At 48.9% G+C, this 25922-nt stretch overlaps 1 protein-coding gene across 1 annotated transcript in view; it reads right to left on the reverse strand.

Annotated features, from left to right (window-relative positions):
• STAB2 (stabilin 2) overlaps nucleotides 1-25922 on the reverse strand; it is a 1783079-nt gene that overhangs the window by 892735 nt on the left and 864422 nt on the right. The window contains exon 40 of the mRNA XM_069629923.1: nucleotides 7063-7108. Within this exon, the coding sequence (XP_069486024.1) occupies nucleotides 7063-7108 (46 nt within the window). The remainder of the gene's footprint in view (nucleotides 1-7062; nucleotides 7109-25922) is intronic.

Here is a 25922-nt window from a genome sequence, read left to right on the forward strand (position 1 = left end):
TCAGGCAGCTAGAGCTGTTAAGCAAGCACCATATCGAGCACACATTTCACCTCTTCTACGGCAGCTATACTGGCTCCCAGTACGGAGTCGGATTCAGTTTAAGTCGCATCTGTTTTAGAAAGGCTCAGTTCACGCCGCTGTATATGTTTTGGATCTACTTAGCGCCAAAGTGTCTTTGGGTGTACGCTGCACTTTACAAATCACCCTAACATACAAATGACAACATATTAGGTCTTGCAAGGGAGCGATGTCTGCTGTAATTAATTGCAATGATGCCTTGTTTATAAATAGAGCTCAACATTTGAGGTTGCATAACATGCACAGTACAGTACCCGAGAGCCATTATGAGAAACCAACTATTGCCTGACCCGATTAAGACATCTGCTTTAATTACAATTATTTGGTGAGGATTGTCAAGATTTTCAGCTTGTTTTAATAGTTTAATTTATTGAATGTTGCTTTGTATGTATATTTTACTGTTAACGGAGAAATCTGAAATATAAATCTTGACATGCATTGAAGCACGTGTGCAATGAAGCCCACGTAGGATCGAGAACAGAGCCTCCATGCTGCAGAAACGAGGTGGTGGCCAACCCTCTGGTGGATTGAACCCTGATACCCTCGGGGACCTCCATGCCAGACAAATATTAGCATTCTGAGATGCACAGAATGATCCACCTGTTTTGTTACAGCACCAGCCAACAGGTGACGACATAACCAACAAAATGGTGGTCATCTTTCCTAGTCTCTCTCATCCGAGAGATATAGTAGCTGAGTTCCCACACTAGGTCCAGCCGATGGAATCGTTCCACTACCTTGGAAGGATGAGGCAGGGGCAAAAACACAGAAAGATGGATCTTTTGAGAGATATGGAAATCTGAGACCACTTTTGGGAGGAAGGATGGCCTAACTCTGAAAGTCACCTTCTTGGAGAAACCCAAGCAAGGAGGCTTAACAGATTAAGGGCCTTATCACGAGTTGGGCAGTGTCCTGGTGATAAATCCGCCGGGATACCGCCTAACGCAATTAGTGTTATGACAAGTTGGTCCAACGCTATTAGCGCCGGATCCCAAGTTGCAGTGACAGTGTAAGTCCTCATGAAGTTTGAGTCCATAGAACTCAATGGGGCATTTTCGGCACAATTACCGTGGCACTAATTGCGTTGAGTAATTGCGCCAAAAATGGCCAGAAAGTCGGCACATTCAACCGCCGCTCAGAGCTGAAGGTGAATGCTCCCAGCCTCCCCCAAACACGGGATTGGGCAGAGTGGTAATGCAGCGGTAATAGCGTTGTTGCCGCATTTTTACTGCTCCGCCAAAATCCTGATGAAGCCCAAAGCCTGGAGCTCACTCAACCTAGCTGAAGTGATGGTGACTAGTAAAATTACCTTAATGGTGAGCAACCTTAAAGAGCATGAATTAAGGGGCTCAAACGGAGTGCCCATTAAAAACATCACCACTTACCAGATTCCCAGCACCAGACACCAGATTCCCAGTACCAGAATAAGTAAATGAGCAACTCTCGTTATCGATAACTATGCGGAGGGGAAACCGCCAGGGTAGTCCCCTATCCCTGCTGGTCTTTGCTCTGGGGATTGAGCCAATGGGATGCGTTATTAGATCTCAGGGAGATATCCAGGGGTTATATTGTGTTGGGACACAACACACAGTGGCGCTCTACGCTGATGACATGGCACTCATTCTTGGCAATATTGTGACCTCCTACCCAGCGGCGATGAGAGTTCTGGAGGAGTTTGAGGCAGTCTCAGGCTTTACAATTAACAACAATAAATCCCAGGGGTTGAATGTCTCCTTATCAGATGACGAAGTGCAAGAGCTAATTATCTGAGTGTCCGGCTGCCATCTAGAGTTCAGTCATTATATAGGCCCAATATCCTGGACTAGATAAATTCCTGTGTGGAAGACCAGAAAAGGTGGGACCAACAGGAACTATTGTGGGTGGGCAAGATTACAGCGATAAACATTTCCCTAATAACGAGGTTACTCTATGTATTTCAAACTCTTCACCTGTGTCTTCCCTCAACTACACTTAATAGGCTTCAAGGATAGATAATGAGCTATATATGGGGACGGAAGAGGCTGTGGATTAAGCACTCAGTTATGCTGAGGAGCCAATATCTGGTTGGCTTAGGAGTGCCAGGTGCGAAGAAGTATTTTCTCGCAGCGCAGATTGCGCAGATGTTTGATAGTATCAGCAGGAATGCATAATGGAGATCGAAGACCCACTCCACTAAAAATGCCCTCATACAGAACTGCTTGCACTTTGTGTTGTCCACTGTTGTAAACAGATCAACCATCACTGTGCCCAACTGGGTGAAGATCTAGGTAGTGACCTCCAGGCATATCTCCCACTTGTGGGAGACCGACCTCTGCCTGCTCAGAGCATCTGCCAACCCATTCTCCACCCTCACAAGATGAGCTGCTGAAGCTGAGATGTTGTTCTCTAGCATCCAGAACCATAGCTGCATGGCCTCTGTGCACGGTGGTAGAGATCTCACACCTCCTCGCATGTTGAGATAGTGCATGGTCACTGTGTTGTCTGATAACACCAGGACATGTTTCCCATGCAGAGCAGGAGGAAAAGCAGTCACCCCCAGTCTGACTGCTCGCAGCTCCAGCAGATTGATGTAGCAACATTTCTCCTTCTGAGACCAATGGCAGCTGATCCGACGAGAGCCGCAATGGGATCCGCAGCCCTTCAGCGAGGCGTCTGTGACCACCTGATCTTCTGGCCATGGCGCACAGAAAGGATCTCCCGCCAACATGTTTGTTCTGTCACTCCACCATATCAGGCCGTTTGCTACCAACATCGAGACCTGAAGCACATCTGACTTCTGGACGTAGTATTGCGACTACTGGCTCCTGAGAAGCCACTGAAGCCATCTCATCCGGAGTCTCGCCTCTGGCACCAGGAAAATACAGGATGCCATGAGACCCATTAGGTGCAAGAACGCCCATGCCGGTAGACTGCTGGAAGTCTGGAAAAGATTGACCATCTGTGCCACATTAGTGACTCCCTCCTCGAGAGGAAAGGCCTTCCCTTTTTGTGTGTCCAAGACTGCTCTGATGAATTGGAGCTTCTGCACTGGGGACGTCTGAGATGTCGTTAAGTTCAGGGAGAAACCCAAGTCATGCAGCAGTGAACAGGTGTCCACGAGATGGCTCCAAACTTGTTCCGGCGGCCATACCCGGATAAGCTAATTTTCCAAGTATGGGAACACGAAGACACCGCAACTACGGCCATCAGCTTGGTAAAGACCCTTGGAGCAGAGGTCAAGCCAAATTGGAGCACCTTGAATTGGTAATGTGCGTCCTCAATGACGAACCTCAGGAAACGCCTGTGCTTCCTGTGGATTGGCACGTGAAAAGGTCCAGTGACACCAGACCAGCCAGTCCTGGAATTGCAGAGCGAGAATTTCCCTCAAAGTCACCATCCTGAATTTGTCCTTCCTCAAGAACTTGTTCAATTCTCTGAGGTCCAGGATGGGACTGAGGCCACCCTCTTGGTTGGGAACCAGGAAGTATCTCCTTGGCTGTAACTGCCTCCACTACTCCTTTCAAAAGAAGGACCTGCAGGTCTTTCACTAGCTCCTGCTCTAGCTGTCGGGGGGGGGGTGGAGGTCTTTCTGGGAGTCTTCTGACAAATTGGAGGCAGTAGTTGTCGGAGGTGATTTCTCGCCATTTGCCCAAGAATGCAGGGATTCTCCCTCCAACTGGCAAAATATGTTGAGAGACCTCGAAGAGGCTTCTGAGGCACTGTGGAAGTTGACGCTACTGCAGTCAGGGAATGTCCATGGCCTCCCGTACATCTACCTGGCTTCGGGAACCTGCATTGCTTCTGTTTGGCCTGTGGCACTTGCCCCCGTCTGGGAAAGGTGGAGTACCTCCTGTAACCCCTTCCTGTGGACCCAAAGGAATAATTTTGGTGCAGGAGCTGCTGCTGTACTGCCAGTCCCAAAGTCTTGGCAGTGAGCTTGGAGTCCTTATACTTTTCCAAGGAATCGTCGGCCTTGGGCCCAATAAGATGCACTGCATTAAAGGCCGTATCGAGCAATTTTGATTGAACATTCGGGGAAAACCCAGAGCCCCTCAGATATGCAGACCTGTGCAAGACCGTTGAGTTGCCCATAGCGTGACCCATGCAGTCAGCCGTGTCCAATCCTGCTTGGAGTGCTTGACAATCCATTTCCTTGCCGTCGGCCACCAGGTCCAGAAAACCAGCCTTGACTTCCCCCTCTGGGAGTTGGTCAGCTGCCTCTGGAATAATACTCCAGAGGATGTGGGAAAACTTGGAGAAGGCACATGAGGCATTTGCCACCTTAAGGAACATACTCTCTGAGTTGAAGACCTTTTTTTGCCAAGGTGATCGACTTTCTTCGACTGTCGAGGGCCTGGACATTACAGTTGGCCTGTACAACTAACCCCCCCCGGGTTTAGGTGGGACATCAAGAACGGCGGATCGCCTCTTGCCAGCTTGTACTTCTTTGTAAGTTCTGTGTCAATCACGGACACTGCCACAAGGCGATGATCAGATCGGCTATAGCCACACTGAACAGCAAAGCCTGTTCTGTTGGTGGCCCTCAGTCGTCGAGGATGTCAGTCAGGTCGCACTGCGACTCTGGCTTCAACGTAGCACCGAGCCCCATGGGCACAACGACCTTCTGGACTGCCTTACGGTATTGCGAATTTAGGTGTCCGTATGGGTTGAGCTGTTGAAATTCCTCATCCGGAGATGTATCCAGCCCACTGGCATCGTGGCAGCCTTCCGTCAGTTGAAGCAACCCTATCTGGTCCAAGGCCACACTCCCCATTGGCTGGAACCCGAATGGAATCGGGTCACCCTCCTTTTTGAATATGGATCACATTGAGTCGAGGTGTCTGGTACCAATCTTCGATCTTGCAGGGCCGCTCAAGGGGCCTTTTGACTCGAGGGGCAGCCGACGGCTTCGGCGCAGGAGGAGGGTTTTCTTGCGGTGTCTCGCTCGAGGGTGTTCAACCCTTCTTGGCTTCCGTTGTGCTCCACGGACAGTGTGCAGTTGGTGCCGGATTGGCCTGCGACGTCAAGGCGGACGCCGCACCAGCTGAGGCCTTCTGAAATCCTCCCACTCCTCCCTAGACACATCCTTCTCAGGGGACGGCCTACACCTATTATCCGACATGTTGGAATTATGTCCGCGTTTTTGCTTGTGCCTCGATGACGATGAGGAGTGGTGCTCTTTGCTATGAGAGTGCGAACGATTCTTCGATTTTTTTATGGCAACGTCCCTCTCAATGTTTTTTGAACATTGGATCATCAGTGCCATGCTCCGATGATTGTGGAAGCGATTTTGCTGGGGATTTCGACAGCGATCTGCAGTGCGCCAGCTTTGACAAGCATTCCCTCATTGTCTTCCGGTTCATCGAAAGGCAGGAACCACATTGTTCCGTGTCATGCCCTATTCCAAGACACCACACACATATTGTGTGCTGGTCCGTGAAGGATATCTTGGAGTTGCAGACCTTGAAATGTTTGAACCCGGACGGTTTAGGCCGCGACATACTGACGCAGTTATTCAATGAGATCGAAAATGTGTGTGTTCCGAATAGCGTGCTGAGCATGCCGAAAAAAGGAACTGCGTTATGGGGCGTAGCGAATCCTTTTATACAACGCCCAACGTCACGTCCGATCGTGGAGTGGCATTGCAGTATATGAGGGAGTTGTCAACAATGATATTGAGTGGCACTATGCCCCCTGTCAAAAAATATTTCTGAGCAGCTGACTCTGGATAGCTAGCTATCAAGATGAGGAATCTGTGGGAGAATGCAATCCACTGGAGCTGATGGAAGCTATATTTCTGAGGCTCTGGTATACGGCTGAGAACCTGGGGTAGACCACTATTGTCACAATAGGAGTAAACCAAGCACTTTGTTTATCCCACCCTGATACTGTCTGTTTAGGCCAGATGCAAAATGGGTACGCCTTTTTCTGATTTAGGTAAACTTTTTTGCTCAATATGCCTTTTTTCCAACCCTAACTTGCACAAATAAAACTAAGTTCCACTTTACTTCTTGAGTTACAGGGGTTTTATTAACCCACCACAGTGCTTTGCATGGTTTGTGTGTAGTATGCATGAATATTTTTTTTTGCACATTGAAGTAATTTTGGGAATCCAGACGAGGTCCCCTTGCTCACTATTCTTAGAGAGGCTCTGCTCCTCCCTACTGATGAGGTCCAACCAGACCGAAACACGTGTCTGGGGTTGCTGTTGGTACTCTTGTTCAGAGGAGAATTGCCTAGCATTTCGGTGCTGGACTGCCCCAGGGTAGGACAAAGACTGATATGTTTGGGATATTTCTTCTCTGTGAAAGATAGTGAGCTAAAGACTCTGGGTAAGGCTCTCGTAGCCGGGACTAATGTCCGGCAGAGGGACTCCCAGCACCCCCTTGTTTTTTGCATGCATGAGTATGTGCAACATGTTTGTGATGTGTCTATGTTTGGTGAAGTATGTGTGCAGTGTGCATACATTTATATGTGTACATTTGCATTTTGCTGTGGGTCATGTCTCTAGGCATTTGCTTGTGTATCTGGGTGTGTCGTGTGTACATGTTTGTGCATGTTGTGGTATTTGTATTCTAACTTGATTGAGATACTGGAGGCGTGTGCTCCTGGTAGTTCTAGGCTGAGCAAGTGCTCAGTAATTACACTGACCAGACAGTGAGGTACTTGCTGTGACTCATTTGAGTGGGGCTGCTCTGCCCTAGGAGGGGATGCAGTCTGGAGGTAATCTATCCGCTCAGATCCAGAGAAAAGCTGTGCTGTCAATCGCCCTCGTCCCTGTCCTCTACCTGATTAAAAAGCCACTGACAAACACAGAACCAAACCGTCCTAAAAGTGGGAACAATAAGAAGGTAAGAAAGCAAAATATCCCTCGCTTGTGAAACACAGTCCCCACCCACACTGCGTAAAGCCCCGCATGTCATCCAACAAACACAGCATGTATAACATGAATGAAATGCATCATGCAAAGCAGCGCCAGACAGAGAGAGTAGAGTGGTTACATACTTGGCACTGGTGTGGCATGACTTGTTGCATTTGTCATCTTCGATTTCTGAAAGGAAAAAGGAACGTTATTGTTGCCTTATTAATATACCAGCCGTTCAATGCGTATATATGCTATACATTAAAAGAAGCCCCACTTTAAATCAATGCACATTTTAAAAAGCAGGAAGCTTCCCAAAGTTGACACACACAGTGAACAACAACTTGTGACTGCATATAAACCATTACATTGGGTACTGTGCAACAGCTTTCACCAATGCTTGCCACTACTGTGCTCCACATCTAATAATCATAGTATTGTAGTAGTCATTTATAAAGCGCTGTTTCCCATTTGTATGATCTCAAAGTGCTTTGTGGTAGGAATGCTCTCGGGGACCGAAGTTCAGGTATGGGAAAGTTCTCAGAGGAGGGTTAAGATACGCGTGTGCATTTTAATGGCAGACGTGTTGAGGCAAGTCTGGTGTTTCACTGCGAAGCAGTTATGTGACCAGCTAGACCGAATTTGTCATAGCCGTAGCTGCATTCTAGAGTGCATGGGTGGTTAGCCGTGCCTGCGGCAGATGTCCACCAAAGTGGTAGGTTTATACAAACCTTAAGCTCAGACGGAGCATATCTTTGATGTCTCTGTGTCATCGGATTGTCTGTCGGAAGAAAAGAAACTGCTACCTCCGTAGACATTTCTAGGCACTATGGATAGGCTACCCTCAAGTCTACCAAAGGCAATAGACTGGCCGTCCTTGAACCACTTTTAGGCGGGACAGACACTAGGATGATGGGAAATCTCTGGGCACAACAGACCAATATCAAGGATACCTGCAAATAACCACTGTGCGTTACAAAGGCCGACCTAAGCAGTTATAGATGCAATGGAGGGTCACCAACATATATCTTCAAGCATGGTGGGCGGATGAAACATTAAAAGGCGTAAATGCTCCAAGGGTAACACGTATTAACATGCATGTGCTTTCTTCTAGGAGCAATGCCAGGATTCCTGCATATCTAGGTACAACCCCAATGGCTGTCCTTACAGGTATTGTAGGCGTATAAGCGGGCTAATATCAAGAAACTGTTAGGTCCAGCACCAAGGTCCTGACGCACTTGCAAGCTATCCTGACAGATCTTTAAGCAGAGAAGGGGCAATCCTAATATATCTTCTAGGTGCCTCAAAGGGCTTCAGGCGCATTGGACCATGATCATCAGAGTGCTGGGGATATCATCATAAAACCTCTGCGTAAATGGAGAGGGTAGTGAGAGAGTGCTACACCATTCCTACCCCCAGAACCCCTAAAATCCAGAGTGCATCACATTTCCTACCCCCCAAAGTCCAACTAAGTACACCACATTTCCTAGCCCCAACAATCCATCTAATGGCGTTACAGTTCCTACTCCCAAGATCCATCTAGGTGCAACATGTTTCCTACCCCCAACAAGTGAACAAGGAGATTGTATTCAGAGCAGAAAATGGTATTCAAGAAGGTGAGCATGGGCTTGCAAGCAAAATTCACCTTTTAGCTAATTCACATGTTTATATTGCCTGAATGTACCTTACTCGGGGATGGGATGTCTTGAGCCAACCTACCCACTGATGCCAAGATGCCACTGAACAGGGCACTAATCTGATCTCCAGTGCAGGGTCAACATTTAATACTATCACCAAATATTTCCAATGTTTATAATTGTCAGTCTCGGTTGTGCTTCAGCATTAACCTAATGTATTGTTATTTAATTGGACATATTTAAACCCACAGCAATCGCTATAGCGATAGTGTGTTTGAATTCTGATCCCTTTATAACCAGTGAAAGTAATGTTTCCCTTTCCATAATGCAGACACGGACATAAAGAATAAATACTCTTCATTCAGTCTGTGACCCTCCCCTTTCCATCTGTTTAGTTCTGCTATGTTACTGTCCATGAGCAGCGATGTGCCGCCACATGTGACCTCATGGAGGGTGCTAAACGATGAGCTGAGAAATGAAGCAAAGAAACGTCAGGTCTTGAGGAGTTCTCAGAAGCCCAGGTGATCTTTCTATGCTTGCCCCACAATGCAGGGGTCAGATAGGGGAAACGTGTCCCCCACTCAGCTAATGCATCAATCGAGCAGATTGGTGGCACCCACTAGGGAGATAAGGGACATTCTCGCACTAACCGAGACTTGGCTTAGACCCACATGCGGGCCCACACTCTCGATAGCCGTTCCTAAGGGTTATGCACTGCACCGCTGTGACAGGACTCACAAAAAAGGAGGGAGGGGTTGCAAAGACTCCCTCCCCCTCTACACAACCAACACAGCCACCATCCCCACCTGCAAATCAATATCTGCCAAACTGAAATGCTCTCTTAATGCAACCATTTCGCTCCACCTTACCTATCGACCCCCCGGACCGTTTGAAACCTTCAAAGATGACCTCCCCCAACTCATCCTACATGACCTCAAGCCCTCCACCCAACTTCTCATCCTCAATGACTTTAACCTAGGCCACAACCACCCTTCAGACCCTGAATCTGCCTCTCTCATCAGCTCCATGGCAGCTCTCAAACGCATACAACTGATTCCCAGCCCAACACACTCGCAGGGCCGCATTCTCAACTGGATCCTCGATCATAACAGCAATGCTACCATCCTAACTAACCGCCCTTGCCCATTAACCGACCACAACACCATCACCTTCTCCATTCTACCACCACCCAAGCCCAAACCCACTGGCACTAACCCCACTACCAATCCAGCAGCCATCATGTTCCGCAGCACATGAAACATGTCCTGTAACCAGATGATCCCATTCCTCAAGCTGACACCTCAGACCTGGTGCTGAACTCCAACCCCCTGCTTAGCAATGCCCTAGATACCCTGGCTCCCCGTAAAGCACATAAACCTCAAAACATCAACCACCTGAACTCCTGGTTCTTACCTGATCTCAGAATATCCTGTGCCAAAAAGAGAGCAGCGGAATCAGCCAGGCGCAAATAACCCTCTCTAACCAACAAAGCCATCTCACCTCCACTTCACGCCTCTACCGAAAAGCCATCCACACTGCAAAAGCGACCGTGTACAATGACAGAATCTCCAAGGCCTCCTTACCAACAAAATTGCTTCCCTGCAAACTAAGATCACCACTAAACATACAAATATCAAGTCTGTCGAAATAGCACCCTCTGTCGGGCCATATCGTGACCCCCTCCCTTACAGGCCCCGCCCAACCCCCACCCTTCGAGTTTAAACCCACATGTGTCCCTACTCTGGGCAATATGATAAAAGGTCTGAAACCCTCCCTCTGCAAAGGAGACCCCTGCCCAGCCACCCTGGTCAAAGACTGCACAGAACCACTATAATCAACTCCTCCTACATGAGATGCTTGGTGCCACCCATCCTCAAAGAATCATGGATCTCCCCACTCCTGAAAATACCTTAGAAATCAGCTAGACGAAGCCAATGACCAAGGCAACCTCTCCCTCCTCCTCCTCATCGACCTGTCAGCAGCATTCGACCTGGTCAACCATCAAACTCTATGCCACCACCACACCTCCTCAGCCCACTTCTCCCCGGCCACATCAAAGTGGATAACATCCTTCCCAGTAGGTAGAACATTTTGAGTTTTCACCAGCGAAACAGCCGCAAACCCGTCACCCACCCCTGTGGAGTCCGCAAGGCTCCTGTGTCTTCCCTACATTATATAACATATACGCCAAGCCACTCTTTGATCACCTGAACTTGCTCGGTATCTCATATAACAAATACGCTGATGACACACAGATCCTTAGCCCCTCTGTGGCATTTATGGGCAAGACGTCAGCAAGGTGAACGCCATCTATGAAATAGTCCAGTCCTGGATGGGCTCACACCTCCTCTGCCTCAACAATGAAAAGACTGAGCTACTCCTCATTGGCTGCCCGATGCGGCTAGCCAAGTTGCACCCCTCCTACAAATCCTTTACCGTTGACGGTCACATCATCTCAGTGGCCTCCTCCGTGAAAACCCTAGGAGTCTATCTAAACATGTATTGCCGCCACGTCAATCACATTGCCGCCACGTCAGGCTGATCACAGCCAGCAAACCCTTTCTCACACCAATGAACCGGCTAGAAGTAGCTCAAGCCCTCATTTGTTCAGATCTACACTACTGCAACTTCCTACTGCGTGGCACATCCAGAAAAAACCTGAGCAAGCTCCAAATGATACAGAACAATGCCTGTGAGCAGCCCTTGACATCCGTAAAAGAGAGCACATCTTTGAAGCCAGAAAAACTGGCCATTGGCTACCAGTAAAAGATAGGATCAACTTCAAAATCCTCTCCATCGCTCACCACTGCCTCTCAAACAATGCTCCGCCCTATCTCAATAGCAAACTAAAAAAACACTCAGTGACAAGACCCTTAAGAACTTCCTACAATCATTGCCTTATCACCCTGAGATTCAACCCGAAAAGGGCAGGTGGCGCCAGCATCCCAGTCCGGGCCCCCAAACTCTGGAACGAGTTACCCGTACACTTGCGCAATGAACCTTCTTACAACTCCTTCAGGAAGAAACTAAAAACCCACCTTTTCAACTGACTCCTGACCCTTCACTTTGTCTCTACTGCTCCATACTGTTTATTACTGTAACCAGCGCCTAGTTGCCCACGGGCTCAGTGCGCTATATAAATAAATACATTTACTAAACAAATAAATAAAATAAACATATGACTTGGTTCGCTGGAATAGTAGGGGCTCAGTTAAAAGAGGCACTGTGACTTCATATAGCATTGGACAAGCCAAAGGAAGGAAAAGTCACCATGTCAATAAGAAATCGACCACGGCTCAGACTAAAGTAGTCCATGGAACCAAAGGTGGCTGCTTCATAAAGCAGGCATTGGCCCACATGTTGTTGCTATGGCAAGTAGTTAAACCTGTGTATGCGGCATATCGCTAATTAAATCACCCATCAAGCATACCATCTAATAATATTAATATCTAGGGTGCACTTATAAGGTACATAAAGTGGCTGTACCTGATCACACCTTATAGCACTAAGTTAAATGTGATTGCCTTGATGTTAACTGAGATTCTCAAAATGTGATCTACCTCCTTAGAATATGCTAAAGGTCACCTAAGCTTGGCGGAAGAGGAAGCAAAAATATGTTCACGCATAGGGGTGCTCAAGAGCCCGAGCAAGATGGCCACCGGGAGATTGAGCTCCAAAATGATGCGCAAAAAAGAGCTTAATATATCCCACTACATGTTAATGGGCGGTTCGCCAATTGCTCTCAGGCTGCACTGGGATATGAGGGGAGCCGGTGAAATCTGGAGGCTCCTGGTGATGTGGGGCAACAAGCCACCTTCAACATGTCTAGGCCGTGACATATTGAGCCCATGGGAGCTGCATCCGGCAGGCGGCGGCAGCGAATACCGCTGCCCTCTGTGCCCACACCTACACTGATCGCAGACGCTTGTGCCTAAAGGTGGCTGGCAGGCGAAGAGGAGCGCGGACCGTCGCACTGCTCCAACTCTGAAGGAGCGCACTGCAGCCCGACAGTCGACCGAAGATGCAGCGAATCGGCTCCGTGTGCCGGCGACCCAGCGAGAATGGTGCGTTGCTGGGAGTGAGCACATCCGCCCCCTCCTCCATGTGCGTGTCACGCTACCATGTCGGGCCCAGATGATGAGGGGTTGATGTTTTAAGACAACAGGTCAGCTGCCATCCACAGTGTAGTGCTGCCCCTTTAAGGGACATAGCACGCGGCGGAGTGACGTTAGACTCCGCCGCATGCACTATAAATAAAGGAGGCGTTCCCGACCGCGTTAGTACGACTGGGGAGCCCGAACACTACAGACGTCAGCAGGATGAGTCTGTGGGGGGGTGTTTGGGGGCTCACGGGCATCGCGAGTGGGGGCACAGACAGACCCCCAACAGTGGCGATGAGTCCGGTATGTCGACCGGGCCGGGCGGTGATAAAGGAAACAATTTTTGGAAACGGAGCGGATGAGGAACTTCGTTCGTTCTATGCTGCTGGCCGGCTTTCTACCACACGGCAGGTGGCCATTTTGCCAATCAGGCAGTGGATGATCACGGTGCTCCGGAGGGGCACGTGAATGCCATCCAGGCCCAATTTTTGGATACAATGATAGCGGGCAGCTATCTCTGTCCACACATGGCCGAATTTGTACGTTTTTTTAATTTTTGGGAAAATTACACCGAGTGAAGGTGAGGTGCTGGGGAAGAATGCTGATCCCTGCTTTGTCCCTGGACCTCCCTGGCTCAATTTCTGGAACACACTCGGGGCACTGTGGCCCTTTTGCACAGTTCTGCAGCTGGAGGTCTTCATCTTCATCATCATCATCATGACTAGCTGCTGAGCTCAGGTCAGACCTTTGGACTGGTGGACTTTGTGGCCTGCAGGGCCTGCTGGAAATCATCATCATCATCATCATCAAGTCTGGCTGCTGAGCACAAGTCAGGTTTCTGGACTGGTGCACTTCACGGCCTGGGAGGCCTATGCTGGCTGGGTGAGTTGCGGCCCCTGCTTCTTCTAGCTGGGGTGCCTGTGCGCTTAACCCATGAGTGCACCTGGTGATCAAGACGGTGGCCAACCTGCGAACCAGCAACTACCTCAAGGTCAGCCTCCACCTGTGGCCCAACTAGTCATTCAACCTGTGCCCTAAGTCATGGCACAAATGCGGGCTCCTGTGGTGCTCCAGCCAATCCCTGAGTTTGACGTCACGGGCCCTCCAACCAGTCTGGGGCCCAAATAGAAGCGGTGGGTTGACCGCCTCGATATGTACTTCAGGGCTACCATGGAGACCAACGAGGACAGTAAGTTGGCGACGCTTCTCTGTGCTGCAGGGCCTGGAAATATTCGAGTCCCTCTTATAATACGGCAAAGACGGCTCTCCGCAATCACTTCATCCCCTTAGTGTCAGGACTGGCTGGGTTAGGTGGCTGGGTTAGTAACAGGAAGAGTAACAGGATTAACGTTGTGCTTTCAGAGCTGGCTGGGTTAGTTGTGCTTTCAGAGCTGGCTGGGTTAGTAACAGGAAGAGTTTGTACATAGAATTAACATTGTGCTTGCCCAAGTCAAGATGGAGCGAAAGAAACTTAATCTGATTGGCTAAAGGAACAATGATATGTTTGGTTTGCCTGATTGGTGGAAAGGACAATGGGTTTGATTCTTGGGAGGTGAGCAAGATTCTAAACTGCCTTTCATCCATAGAAATTCAGTGGCTGGTTGTACATTAGTTAAGCTTAAGATTTTAAGATTGTCACAGTGAACTTTCATTTTCTTTTATAAGAAAACTTGAAGAGTTAACAAGTTTCAAAATTATTTGAGAAAAGAGACATTTACAGTTAAAGTTATTATAAGGAAAACAAGCTTGAAGATTGTTCGTAGAAGTTTAAAGTTAAATAACTGCGTGTAATGTTCTTCAAGACTGTTTAATGTGTGCGCGAGCTCGCAAGTCGTCGTTTACGTGTTTTTTTTTAAAGCGCGTGTTGGTTTGCGATAGAGCGCGTGCCCAAATGAATTGCGCGAGTGCGCGTGTACATTTTTAACGTGAAATACGTTTCATGAGAAAGCGCGTGTTGGTTTGCGATAGAGCGCGTGCCCAAATGAAATGCGCGAGTGAATTTTAGCGCGTGTACATTTTTAACGTGAAAGACGTCTCATGAGAAAGCGCGTGTTGGTTTGCGATAGAGCGCGAGTCCATTTTCATAAGCGCAAGTTGTTTTTAACGCGTGAACTATTTTACGTGAATTACGTTTCGTTTCTCTGCGTGAGTGCGGTAGCGATAGAGCGCGAGTCCATTTTAACTAGCGCGTGTTATTTTTATGGCGTTTACGTATTTTTTCACACGCGCGGGTTTGGTAAAGATTTGCGTGTGTATTTTAAACGCGAGGACAATTCTTCACGTCTTCTGATTTCACGTGTTTAACGCACACGCTTATCAAGGAAGAAACTATACGTTCTTTATGTAAATAAGGAAACAATTCACACGCAGAAGGAAAAAAAAAGCATTCCAGAAAGTTAAAGAATATTTATTTAATGTAATTTATGGAATTCAATACTTCAGAGAAAGACTGCATTTTATAAAAGCATTGAAAACTACATAGAGTTAAAAGAACTTTGAAGCAAGAAGAATATCTAGTTCTGAAAAGTGTTTGCAAGGGCCATCACTTTAGGATTCTAAAGAGACTTGAGTGGCTTGAACTATATGCACTAAACAAGATATTATTTACAAGATATTCCACACAGTTTACTAGCCTCTAAGTCTTTTACTGAGGGGTATGAGGTAAAAAGTTCAGAGTTTATTTAGAATAATTTTAGAAAAGAAGTTTATCTTATCATAAGTAACCAGGTGTATTTGTTTACCACAGATACCAGAGCCTACCAGACGGTTGCAGGGCTGCAGTGTCTCCGTTGTTATTTTCTCCAAATTCCCCTTTCCCTTTCTTGGGGTTTTCAGCTCAGCTTATATTTAAGGGTTGAGAGGTGAACTCCTGGTGAGGGTCTGTGGGGCCAGCATCAGCTCCTGTGGAATTCAGTCAAGCCGGACCCTGACACTTAGCCAACGCAGACTATGAGCACTTTGTGATGTTGTCGGCTCGCCAGAAGGAGGATGAGACGCTGCCCACATTTTATGGTCATCTCAAACGCCTGTCCCTAGCACACGCCAGGGACAGGTCCTAATCATGTCATCGGGGTCACCCCACACAACTGTGTGGGGTGACCCCGATGACATGATTCGGACCCTCCTGATCCAGGCGTGCTCGTCTGGGAAACAGCAACGACAGGTGCTGAGGGAACCAGGGATCACCCTCGCTCGCATCCTGGAATTGGGGCGTTGGCACAAGGTGTTGGAGGCGCGTGCGTCCAGGATGGAGGCGGGCACACATCCCGTGAAAACGGAGGAGGTGTGTGCGGTGGGGCATGGCAGCAGAAGTGCCAGGAGACCCAGCGGCAACTTCCGCGACAGGGGAGGTAGAGCTGGAGAAGCATGTCAGAAGTGCGGCTACGACCTGCCCCACCCTGCGGAGTGTCCACCGGTAGGAAGAACCTGTGGGTGGTGCGGCCTGGTTGACCACTACGCACAGGTGTGCAAAGCATCTCTGCCAGTAATGATGCCCAGAGGCCCGATGCGGTCTGGCTTCCTTCGACAATCTCGCCCGCCCAATGTGGCCCAAGTCAACCAAGGGGAGGAAGGTGCACAGGTGGACGAGGAAGAAGAAGAGGAGAACATCTTCTTTGTTTCGAGTGTGGAGGCTCTCAAGTCGAAGAGCAGACGACAACCACGATGCATTGTTGCAGTGAACAGGTCTCCCGTCCCGGTGTTGGTAGATACGGGCGCATCTGTGATGGCCCAAGGACATTATGATGCTATGGATAGCCCACCAAAGCTGGTCACCCCCAGAGCTCGCATATTCACATTCAGAGGGTCTGAACCAATACCCCTGGACGGGGCATTTGTGGCCAAGGTAGAGCATGCTGGGTCAAGGATCACAGCCCGATTCTACGTGACACCAGCCAGCACCAACACGCTGCTCAGCTGCGCGGCGGCGGAGTCCCTGGACATCGTGAGTTTTGCTTACTCTTTGTACCTGGAGGACATTCACGACCTGCTAGACAAATACTCTTGCCTGTTCCAGGGGATAGGACAGATGGCTGGCGATTTGGTGAGGCTTCACATCGATGAGTCAGTGCAGCCCATTGCTCTGAAACACTGTAGAGTGCCCTTTCACCTGAGAGAACTAGTGGACAAAGAACTGGACAATTTAGTCAACCTGGACATCATCGAAAAGGTTGAAGATCCCACACTGTGGGTGTCCCCTATTGTGGTTGCCAGGAAACCCAAACAACCCAACTCAGTAAGGATCTGCGTCGACATGAGGCTTCCCAACAAAGCCATACGGAAGAAGTGACACCTAACACTGACCATCAATGACATTATCACGGAGCTACAAGGCATTTGCTTCTTCTCGAAGCTTGACCTCAGGGCCGGATATCACCAGGTTGTCCTGCACCCAGACTCGAGATACATCACGACCTTCACCGCCCACAGAGGTCTATACAGGTACAAAAGACTCAGTTTTGGGGTGTCATCGGCGGCTGAGGTATTTCAAACTATAATCAGAGGCGCCCTGGCAGATCTTGATGGGGTATTGAACATCAGCGACGACATCCTTGTGTTTGCAAAGACTGAGGTAGACCATCTACGCAAGCTGGCCAAGACGTTTGAGCGGGTGCAGTCTCTGGGCCTTACCCTCCATCGGGAAAAATGTGAATGTCTACGGCCAACTATTGAGTTCTTTGGGTTCATGTTCAGGGAGGGTGGCATGTCCCCAGACCCAAGAAAAGTGAAGGACATTAAAGAGGCCCAGCCCCCGGAGAATGTGTCCGAGGTGAGGAGATTTCTACGTATGGTGACCTACTGCGAACGATTTATTAAGAACTTGGCGTCCAGGTCAGAGCCCCTGAGGGCCCTCACCAAGAAAGAGACAGTGTGGCCCTCTCAAACAGGCAGCGTTTGAAGACATCAAAGGCACCCTCACAGCAGAGGACACAATGGCGTTTTTCGACCCTGCACTCCAGTCAGAGATAATTGTGGATGCCAGCCCGTTTGGCCTGGGGGCCGTTTTAACGCAGATCGGCCCTGATGGCAGCGCCCGCCCAGTGGCGTATGCAAGCAAGGCACTGTCGGACACCGAACAGGGCTACTCCAAGATCGAGCGGGAGGCCCTTGCTGTCCTGTGGGGGTGAGGGCACTTCAGGCTGTACGTCCTGGGCAGGCCTGTAACCGTTGTGACTGACCATAAGCCACTGCTCCCCATCAGGCAGCATCCGATGACAGATCATCAGTCACACGTAACGTGAGCTTTTTCAAGAGATTGGGGGAAATGAGGGCTGATATACCCCAGGTGCAGGACAGTGTGGAGGTACCCGACGAGGGTGGAGGTGCTGGAACCTTCCCTCCGTCTCCTGTCGAGGGGACGCCGGCTGATGGATCTCCTGTGCCAGAGGCGAGCAGGAGGTACCCCCTGAGGACAGGGCGGGGGAAACATATTCGCCTCAGCAACTATGTGATAGGACAGGTATCCTGAACGACCCGCGGGTCATAGTAGTCATAAAGGGGGACAAAGGGCGGCTGCTATTAAAGGGTACCGCAGGGTGATGTGTTTTGGTTACGTTGGTGTACATGTTTGGTTTTTGTGTGATTTTCTTAATGTAAATTTGTTGTCCTCATGGAAAAGGAGGAGTGTGGTGCTACCCCTTTAAGGGACGTAGCACGTGGCGGAGTGACGTTGCACTATAAATAAAGGGGGCGTTCCCAGCCACGTTAGTGCGACCAGAGAGCCCGAACACTACAGATGTCTGCAGGCTGAGTCTGTGGGGGGGTGTTTGGGGGCTCACGGGCAACGCCAGCGGGGGCACAGTCAGACTCCCAACACACAGCATGCTGAAGAGCCTCAACCCATTGCACGAAGTGGTGAGGCGGGCTTCCAGCCCACAGATAAGACCAACACAGGAGGTGACTGGCAGCAGACAGGTGCCTCAGCGCGGGGGGGGGCTCATTTTGCATATCACTGCCTATATATAAGCTACTCTGATCCAGGCATAGGGGACAATGTGGAGTGGGACATGTGTGTGACAATATGGTCTCACATGGGACTGCCGACGTAAACCAAAATAACCCAACTCTTATATAGAGTGCGTCCCTGGGTGCGAGCCTCACTCCATTGCTGATGTGGAGAGCGCTACACTGCAGACCCCGACCAACTTGTAACAACTGACACCTGCTCCGCAGTCAACAATTAGGTGGCCTGCAAGTGGCTTGTGGGCCAGTTTTGTTGGGACCCTCCGAGCCAAGACCACTGAGCCTGCAGAGACTCGCTCACATCGAACACATCGACAAGGGCCCTCTAGCCTGTAGCAGCACGCAACCAGCTGTGGATCGGAACCCTACACTATTGCCCTGCTTCCCAGGCATGCAACGTGTGCTCGTACCCCTGGAATCTGACAGCGGGTAAGAAAGCAACCACACCAGCAATCCACTCCACAGTTCGACCAGGACGCATCGGAAGATGGATATCCAAACGCAGCTCCAGGCGATCCTGAGTGAGATGAAAGTTATTGGCCATCGAACACAAGAGACCAACGCCACTGTGCAGGACACTAAAAAGGAGATGCATGAACATCCAGATGAAGGCCCAAGCCGATAGGATTGTGGACAATGAGCAGCATATCGGCACCCTGGAAGACAACTATGATACCGCTAACACAGACCTAGATGGGCTTATCAGAGAGGTCCAGTGCGTATGGGCCAAGTTGGAGGATCAGGAGAACAGATCAATACACAGCAATCTCTGAGTGGTCGGTCTACCCAAAAATGCTGAGGGGCCCGACATAGAGGGCTACATCTATGGGTTTCTGCTGGACAAAGTACAGCTCGATAACCCTCGCTATTACGTAATTAAAAGGTTCCACAGGACTCTCATTCCAAAGCCTTCCCAGAGAGACTGCCCGCGCACTATTACCATGCGCCTGCTAAACTTCCAGCACAAACTGGCAATCCTCAAAGCCTACTGAGCGGCGGGGGTCATTCTAGTGGACAACATTTGCATCAACAATGACTACGTGCAGGCGGGCCTTTAATCTGTTGTTCAGTGCGCTGAAAGGCTCGGAACATAAATACTGTCTTACATTTCCGGCAGTGTGGTGTATGCAATTGAATCACCAGTGGCACTCCTTCGAGGTACCCAAGGAGGCATGGCGTGTCTTAAAATTACATGATGTGTTCACAGCGGAAGAAAGAGCTCTGCATACGGGACAGACCTGCACATTGCCCCGCCCGCAGCGACAGCCCAGGACTAGGGTCGGCTAGCAGAAAGTGGTGAGGAAACCACACGGTCTCTAGCCTCACAGGGAAAGCACAGTGAAGTGAGGCCAACAGATTGGCCCGATGTTGGTCTACAGGGATGGATCGCAATGCGGAGCATGTCACCCGAAGGCCATCACTGGTCCCCATACACTTGACCTCTACATTATAGTCTGATGCGCTACTCCTGTAACATGGCTTGTGTTCCCAGATTGAGGGCATCAGTATGTGAGGACGGGGGCACTGGCTGCAAGCCCTTGCCTGCCTATTTTCTCGCATTGGCTTTAATGGTTCTCATAAATTGTATTGAAGACGGGTTATTGGGCTCCAATGTTTTCCTGTTGGGTGGGTTATGTTTTGTTTACATTGGAAAACCACTTGTCGAAATGTACTTCGGCCTATTTGCCTATGAGCCGCTCCAAACCTCCAGATACGACGTACAATGGATGGGATCGCCTCCTTCCTGGGAGGGGGTGGCCTGCATGCTTAGCTAGCTTTCTATTGTTCAATTACCACGCTTAAATACATCACCCTCAATGTCCAGAGGCTGGGCCATCCCATTAAACAGCGGCACCCAATATGCTATGTGATCTTCGGGGGGATATTATATTCCAACAAGAAACAAATCTAGATGCTGGTGAATCGGCAACATTGTGCAGGGTCTGGGTGGGGGTAGCAGACCACTCCCCGTCACATGGGAAGCCAGGGTATCACTCCTGGTCTACTAGTGGGTACCCCTCACCACATAGATATTGACCACAGAGGCTGACAATAAATATATATGGCCCCACAACCGACACCCCCTGGATTTTCACACACCTTTTCGCTGCATACGCCCCTTTCATGGGCTGCTTAACATTAATGCGCGGGGGACTTAAAGGTGGCACTAGAGTATGGTATGGATAGATTCAACCCCTCACAACCACAGATTGGAACGCACCCAGAAAAGGGGCATGTGCTTAATTTGGATGTGTGGATACAACTACACAAACATGCTAAAGATTACACGTTCTACTCCAACCAGCACCACCAATGCTACTCCCACAGGGACTACTGGCTGCTTCCATGCACTATGCTACACATGGTGGAGACCTGTACAATCCTTCCTATGACACTCACAGAGCACGATGCAGGGCTTATGAAGCTCAACCTCACAGATATACCAGACAAGGCCCCCACATGGAGAATGGACCTCATGGCACTGCAATACCCAGACATGGTAGACCTCTTAATACAGGATTTGGGCAGGTTTTGGCAGGACAACTTAGTGGAGGGTTTCAACACAGTCAGGTGCTGGTATCCTGGTAAGTCTAAGTGGGGTATCTGTATGTCTGTCCTCCATATGACAGAGCAGAGGCACAGAGCACCCCAGTCAAGATCTTGTATTTGGTAGAATGGACGAGCAATCAAGGCTTAAGCTCTCAGGAGGTGATGTAGGCTGGTTCTTAAGTGCAGTGAGTGCCCAAACCACCACAAAGGAATCTCCACACACTATGTTATATGCTAACACAGCTCTTTATATAAAAATAAGGTTCAGATATATGTACACATTTCAATAACACACTTTGCACATAATGAGAAATATGTACAATTCTATGTGGTACCACACCTAGACTTTAGGTTCCTTTAAAATGCATCAACTGCTGGCAGTTATAATAAAGTATACAAATCATTCAGTAAGGTGGATCAGCATAGAAATAGGGAAGAAAGGATGTTAACATTAAGCAATGGCAGAATGCTTTCTTTGGAGACAGATGCGCAATTCTGAGTGAGGATCCCCCCACCTGGCAACCTGAAATAAAAGAGTTAACAAGCCCAGTCCATAAATGCTCAATAAGTCTTGCTTCTTGGTTAAAAAGTTCAACCACCCAATGTACCTGAAGTGGGAGAGATTCTTCGATGATTCTTTGACAGTATCCTTCAAGGATGGACCCCCTTTGAAGAAGGAACCACTCGGTGTCACGATCCTCGAGGAAAAGTAGAACACTTGCGGTGATACAGCAGCTTCGACCTTCGTGGTGCTCTTCAACGATCAATCGTTTTCTCGATGGTGGAAATCCTAGGAAGATGAGGTGTGCGGTAGACCTCGATGCACAATGTTCGGTGCTGCAAATAAGACTCTGTGGACTTGAAAAACATTTGGCGGTGATGGATGCAGGCCTGGCAGCGGGTGTCGGAAGTCACGTTTGGCGGTCCTCTGGCCTTTCGGTGCTGCAGCCACAGCACGTACCTCTGGATAGCTTTGATGATCGGACTCGACCACGGGTTAGACATCGGATCTTCACTACGTCAGTGTCCTCGGGATGTCTTTGTCAGCTTTTGGTGGTGCAAAACCTACCAGTGGACTTTCCTCGGAAGCCGGCGACCTCGACTTACTCCCTTGGGACAAAGCGGTTGACGGTTATGGCAAGGGAGCCCTCTTTCATATGTTCTTAGGCATGGTGGAGCTTTCTCTTCACTGGGCATCGAGCAGCACAGCGTCAAGGTGTCCCCACTTCTGGGCGACACAATTCGGCTTGGCTTCCAGCCGTCACGGAAATCTTCCGACCCCAGTCAATGCCAATGGACTCCGACTACCCTCGATGTCCAGGCGCTCTCTTCAGGATTCTCGGCGGACCCCTTCTCCGGACGTCAGACCCACAGAACTGGCTTCCAGGGTGCTTTGATGAACAGCAGCAGTTTTTGCACGATGGTCCCTCGTAGCTCATGTAGAGGTCTCCTAGCAAGGTCCTCTCTTGGATCAGTCCTCGACAGACTCAACAGCTTTTGTATTACATTGAAAGAAATGAAGCATCAATCTTCTCCTCCAGCTGGGCTTCATGGATCAGCTTCAGGTTTTGACTTCAGCTTCTGAACAAATTGGTAAGTGAGAGGTCTCCAGATATACACATCTGTCCCTCATTCACTCTGCCTGAGCCAGGCTCATTCAGCCAATCACAACGAAGGGCTTTCATGCAGGCAGGCAGCCAGTAAAGCCCACAGGCAATCAGGCCATTCACTCCACCCAGACACCCATAACAAGAAATGTGAGTTGGGGCGAGCACCCAGCCTTTCAGCACACTACACTGCATTCATGTCGGTTTCAAGCAGGGCTGTCTCAGTCATTGTTTCACACACACAGAAACCAGACACCCATAACATGGAATTCATATTGGTCACCCACTGCATTCACACAGGTCCCACCCCAAGGGTGTATCCACAACATACAGTCACAGGGAAGGCTCCAGCCAGTCTGGCCTGGACTTCCCCACAATACCATATATGGTTCTTCCACCCAACAGCGAGTCAGGGGAAGGGACAGAGTCAGGGATTCCCAGGACTTTGGGAAAACAAGTTAACAGGCACTAGAATCCAGGAGGCCACAGATGCCATCTTGTTTTCTATCAGGAATCCACTGATTCCTACGGCAGGGACTGGGTGCCAAAATGGAGGATACTCAGAGCTGCTGTCACATCAGCATGAAGCTGCCACCAGTCCATACCCTGCTCTGTGGGCAACACACAGGTGCCCAAAACACACACTAGGGGTACAGAGTCATACCCCCACCCATAGGTGCCATAAGGTTATCCCAAGGGTCTCTGTTCACCGAAAACAAAAAGAGGAAGAACTGCACTGCCAGGGGTCCCACCTGGACTCCTGTGCAGGAAGTAACATAGAACACACATGGTAAGTGAGTAGAGGACAAGGACAGGGAGTCCCTGTTCATCCATCGTTTTTCCAGCATCACAGTGCCCCCTCCCTATACTGAGGTTAGGGGGCTCTAATCTCCCACAAGATTGACACCCTCATCCAGATGGTCAACATACCTTCTGGAAAGGCCATCTGCATTATCATGGCTGTTCCCTTGTCTATGCGCAATAGTGAAGTCTAGCCCTTGCAGGCTAATGTACCACCTTAGCAGTTTAAAGTTTTCACCCTTCATCTGCATAAGCCACTTTTATGACAGTTTGGACCTTGAAGGTAGGCCCAATAAGGTAAGGCCTAAAATGCCCAAGCTCCAATCTATACATAAGCATTTCTTTTCAACAGTAGCCCACCTAAGTTCTCTACCTTTGAGTTCTCTACTGATGGACATAATGGGATGTCATCTAACTGGGACAAGACAGCTCTGATTCCGGTGTCACAGGCATCAGTCTGAACAATAAAGGGTTTGCTGTAATCAGGAGCACACAACACAGGTTCCCTAAACAGACTTTCCTTCAAGCCAACAAAGGCCCTTTGACAGTCTTCAATCCAATTAACATTCCTAGGTTGCTTGGGTGATGTCAGAGCGGTCAGAGGGGCAGCTCTGGTGCCATGGTCAGCCATGAAGTTTCTGTAGTATCCAGTGAGGCCCAAAAAAACTTGTACCTAGGTTTGAGCAGTGGGAATCTCCTAGTCATGTACATCCTGTACTATACTGGGTAGAGGTTGGATTCAACCCCCTCCTACTTCATGACCAAGGTAAGGGACGTTCCCTTGAGCTATCTGGCACTTGGTGGCCCTTTTCAAGGCCTGCAACACCCTATCCAGATGAGTCAAATGCTCATCCCAGGTGGAACTGTAGACAGCAATGTCGTCTAAGTGGGCCACACTAAAGGCCTCCAGCCCACTGAGCGCATGATTGACCAATCTCTGGAAGGTAGCAGGTACATTCTTCACCCCAAAAGGCATGACTCTAAACTGGTAGAGCCCCTCAGGTGTTGAGAATGCAGTTTTCTCATTGGCCAGGTCCATCAGAGCTATTTGCCAATAGCCTGATGTGAGATAAAAGCTGCTTACAAACTTAGCAGCACTTATGGTGTCCATGAGCTCATCAGCCCGGGGCAATGGGTGAGCATCAGTCTTGGTGACTGCATTGACTTCCCTGTTGTCCACACAGAACCTCCAATCCTTGGTACCTGCCTGTGAGCTTGCCTTGGGGACTGTAGGAAAGATTTCTCTTTACTGCACCTTTTCTTTTTTCCTGCATTCTAAGTTCTGTGGAACTATAACCTGAACTATTGGGCACAATACCCCAGACAACTTAGGGCTGGACCATTTTAGATAGGGATAATCTCTGTGGACCTTGTTGTGCATGAAGCTTGTCTAACCTCTGATTTGTATTATGCCTTATATCCAAATGAATGCATATATGTATTTAGTTTGATAGTGTTGTGTGATAAATCTACCTGCTTGTAGTCATTTTTTATATAGTATGTTTTGGCCATAATTAAATAACTATATTTTTATACATCTTGTCTAAGTGTAATCTTTGATTCCCATTGTGTGACCTCGTTGTACACCCTTTACAAGCTCACTCCCTCTGAAGAACTTAGCCTAGACCGCTTGTCACTGCTACCTAAACAGGTTTGGCAACAGCTTCCCAGAGTTGTTCCTGTCACAGTATAGGTTGGCCTTCTATACATCTGTCCACCAGGCCAGATTATAGAAAATCAGTCCTAACAAATTGGTGTACAGCGGTGGGATGACCCTCTCCACATAACATCTCAGTGTTTTGTGAAAAGGATCTGTATTGGGTACCACAGTGTAGATCACTGGTGGATTGTCCTGATAATACTTACACAGAACACTATAATTTCTGATTGCCTTGTAGATACAAGTCATCTACTGCACTAAGTATAATGAAGACAATCACTTTCACCGCTTTGAGTGCCTCAGAATTGGATCAAGTGAGAAAGGTGTGTGCTGAGAGAGGCTTGACAGTCTCTGGCACAAAAGCTGAGTTAGTTGTCAAAATTCTGGACTTTTAGAGAAATAGAGTTATGCCTAACTTGACAAATGGTCCTGATATTGGAGCTGGGGCTGGACCCAGCACCAGTAATGTAATTGCTGACACTACATTGGCTAGTGCTGAGGATGAGGAGTAAGAAAGGGCATCCTCTGGACTTCTGCCTGAGACCTCCTCAAATGCTGAGGCATTGCTCAATTTGAAAAGAGACACCCTTAGGCTCAAAGAGAAAGAGCTTGAGTTTGAAATGGGAAAATTGGAAATTGAGAGGGTTGAAAGGCAGAAAGACAGGGATCACTAGCTGGAGCTTGCCA

The sequence above is a fragment of the Ambystoma mexicanum genome, chromosome 12 (assembly GCF_040938575.1).
Source record: "Ambystoma mexicanum isolate Mex_15411 chromosome 12, UKY_AmexF1_1, whole genome shotgun sequence".
In the NCBI taxonomy this organism is placed as follows: Eukaryota; Metazoa; Chordata; class Amphibia; order Caudata; family Ambystomatidae; genus Ambystoma; species Ambystoma mexicanum.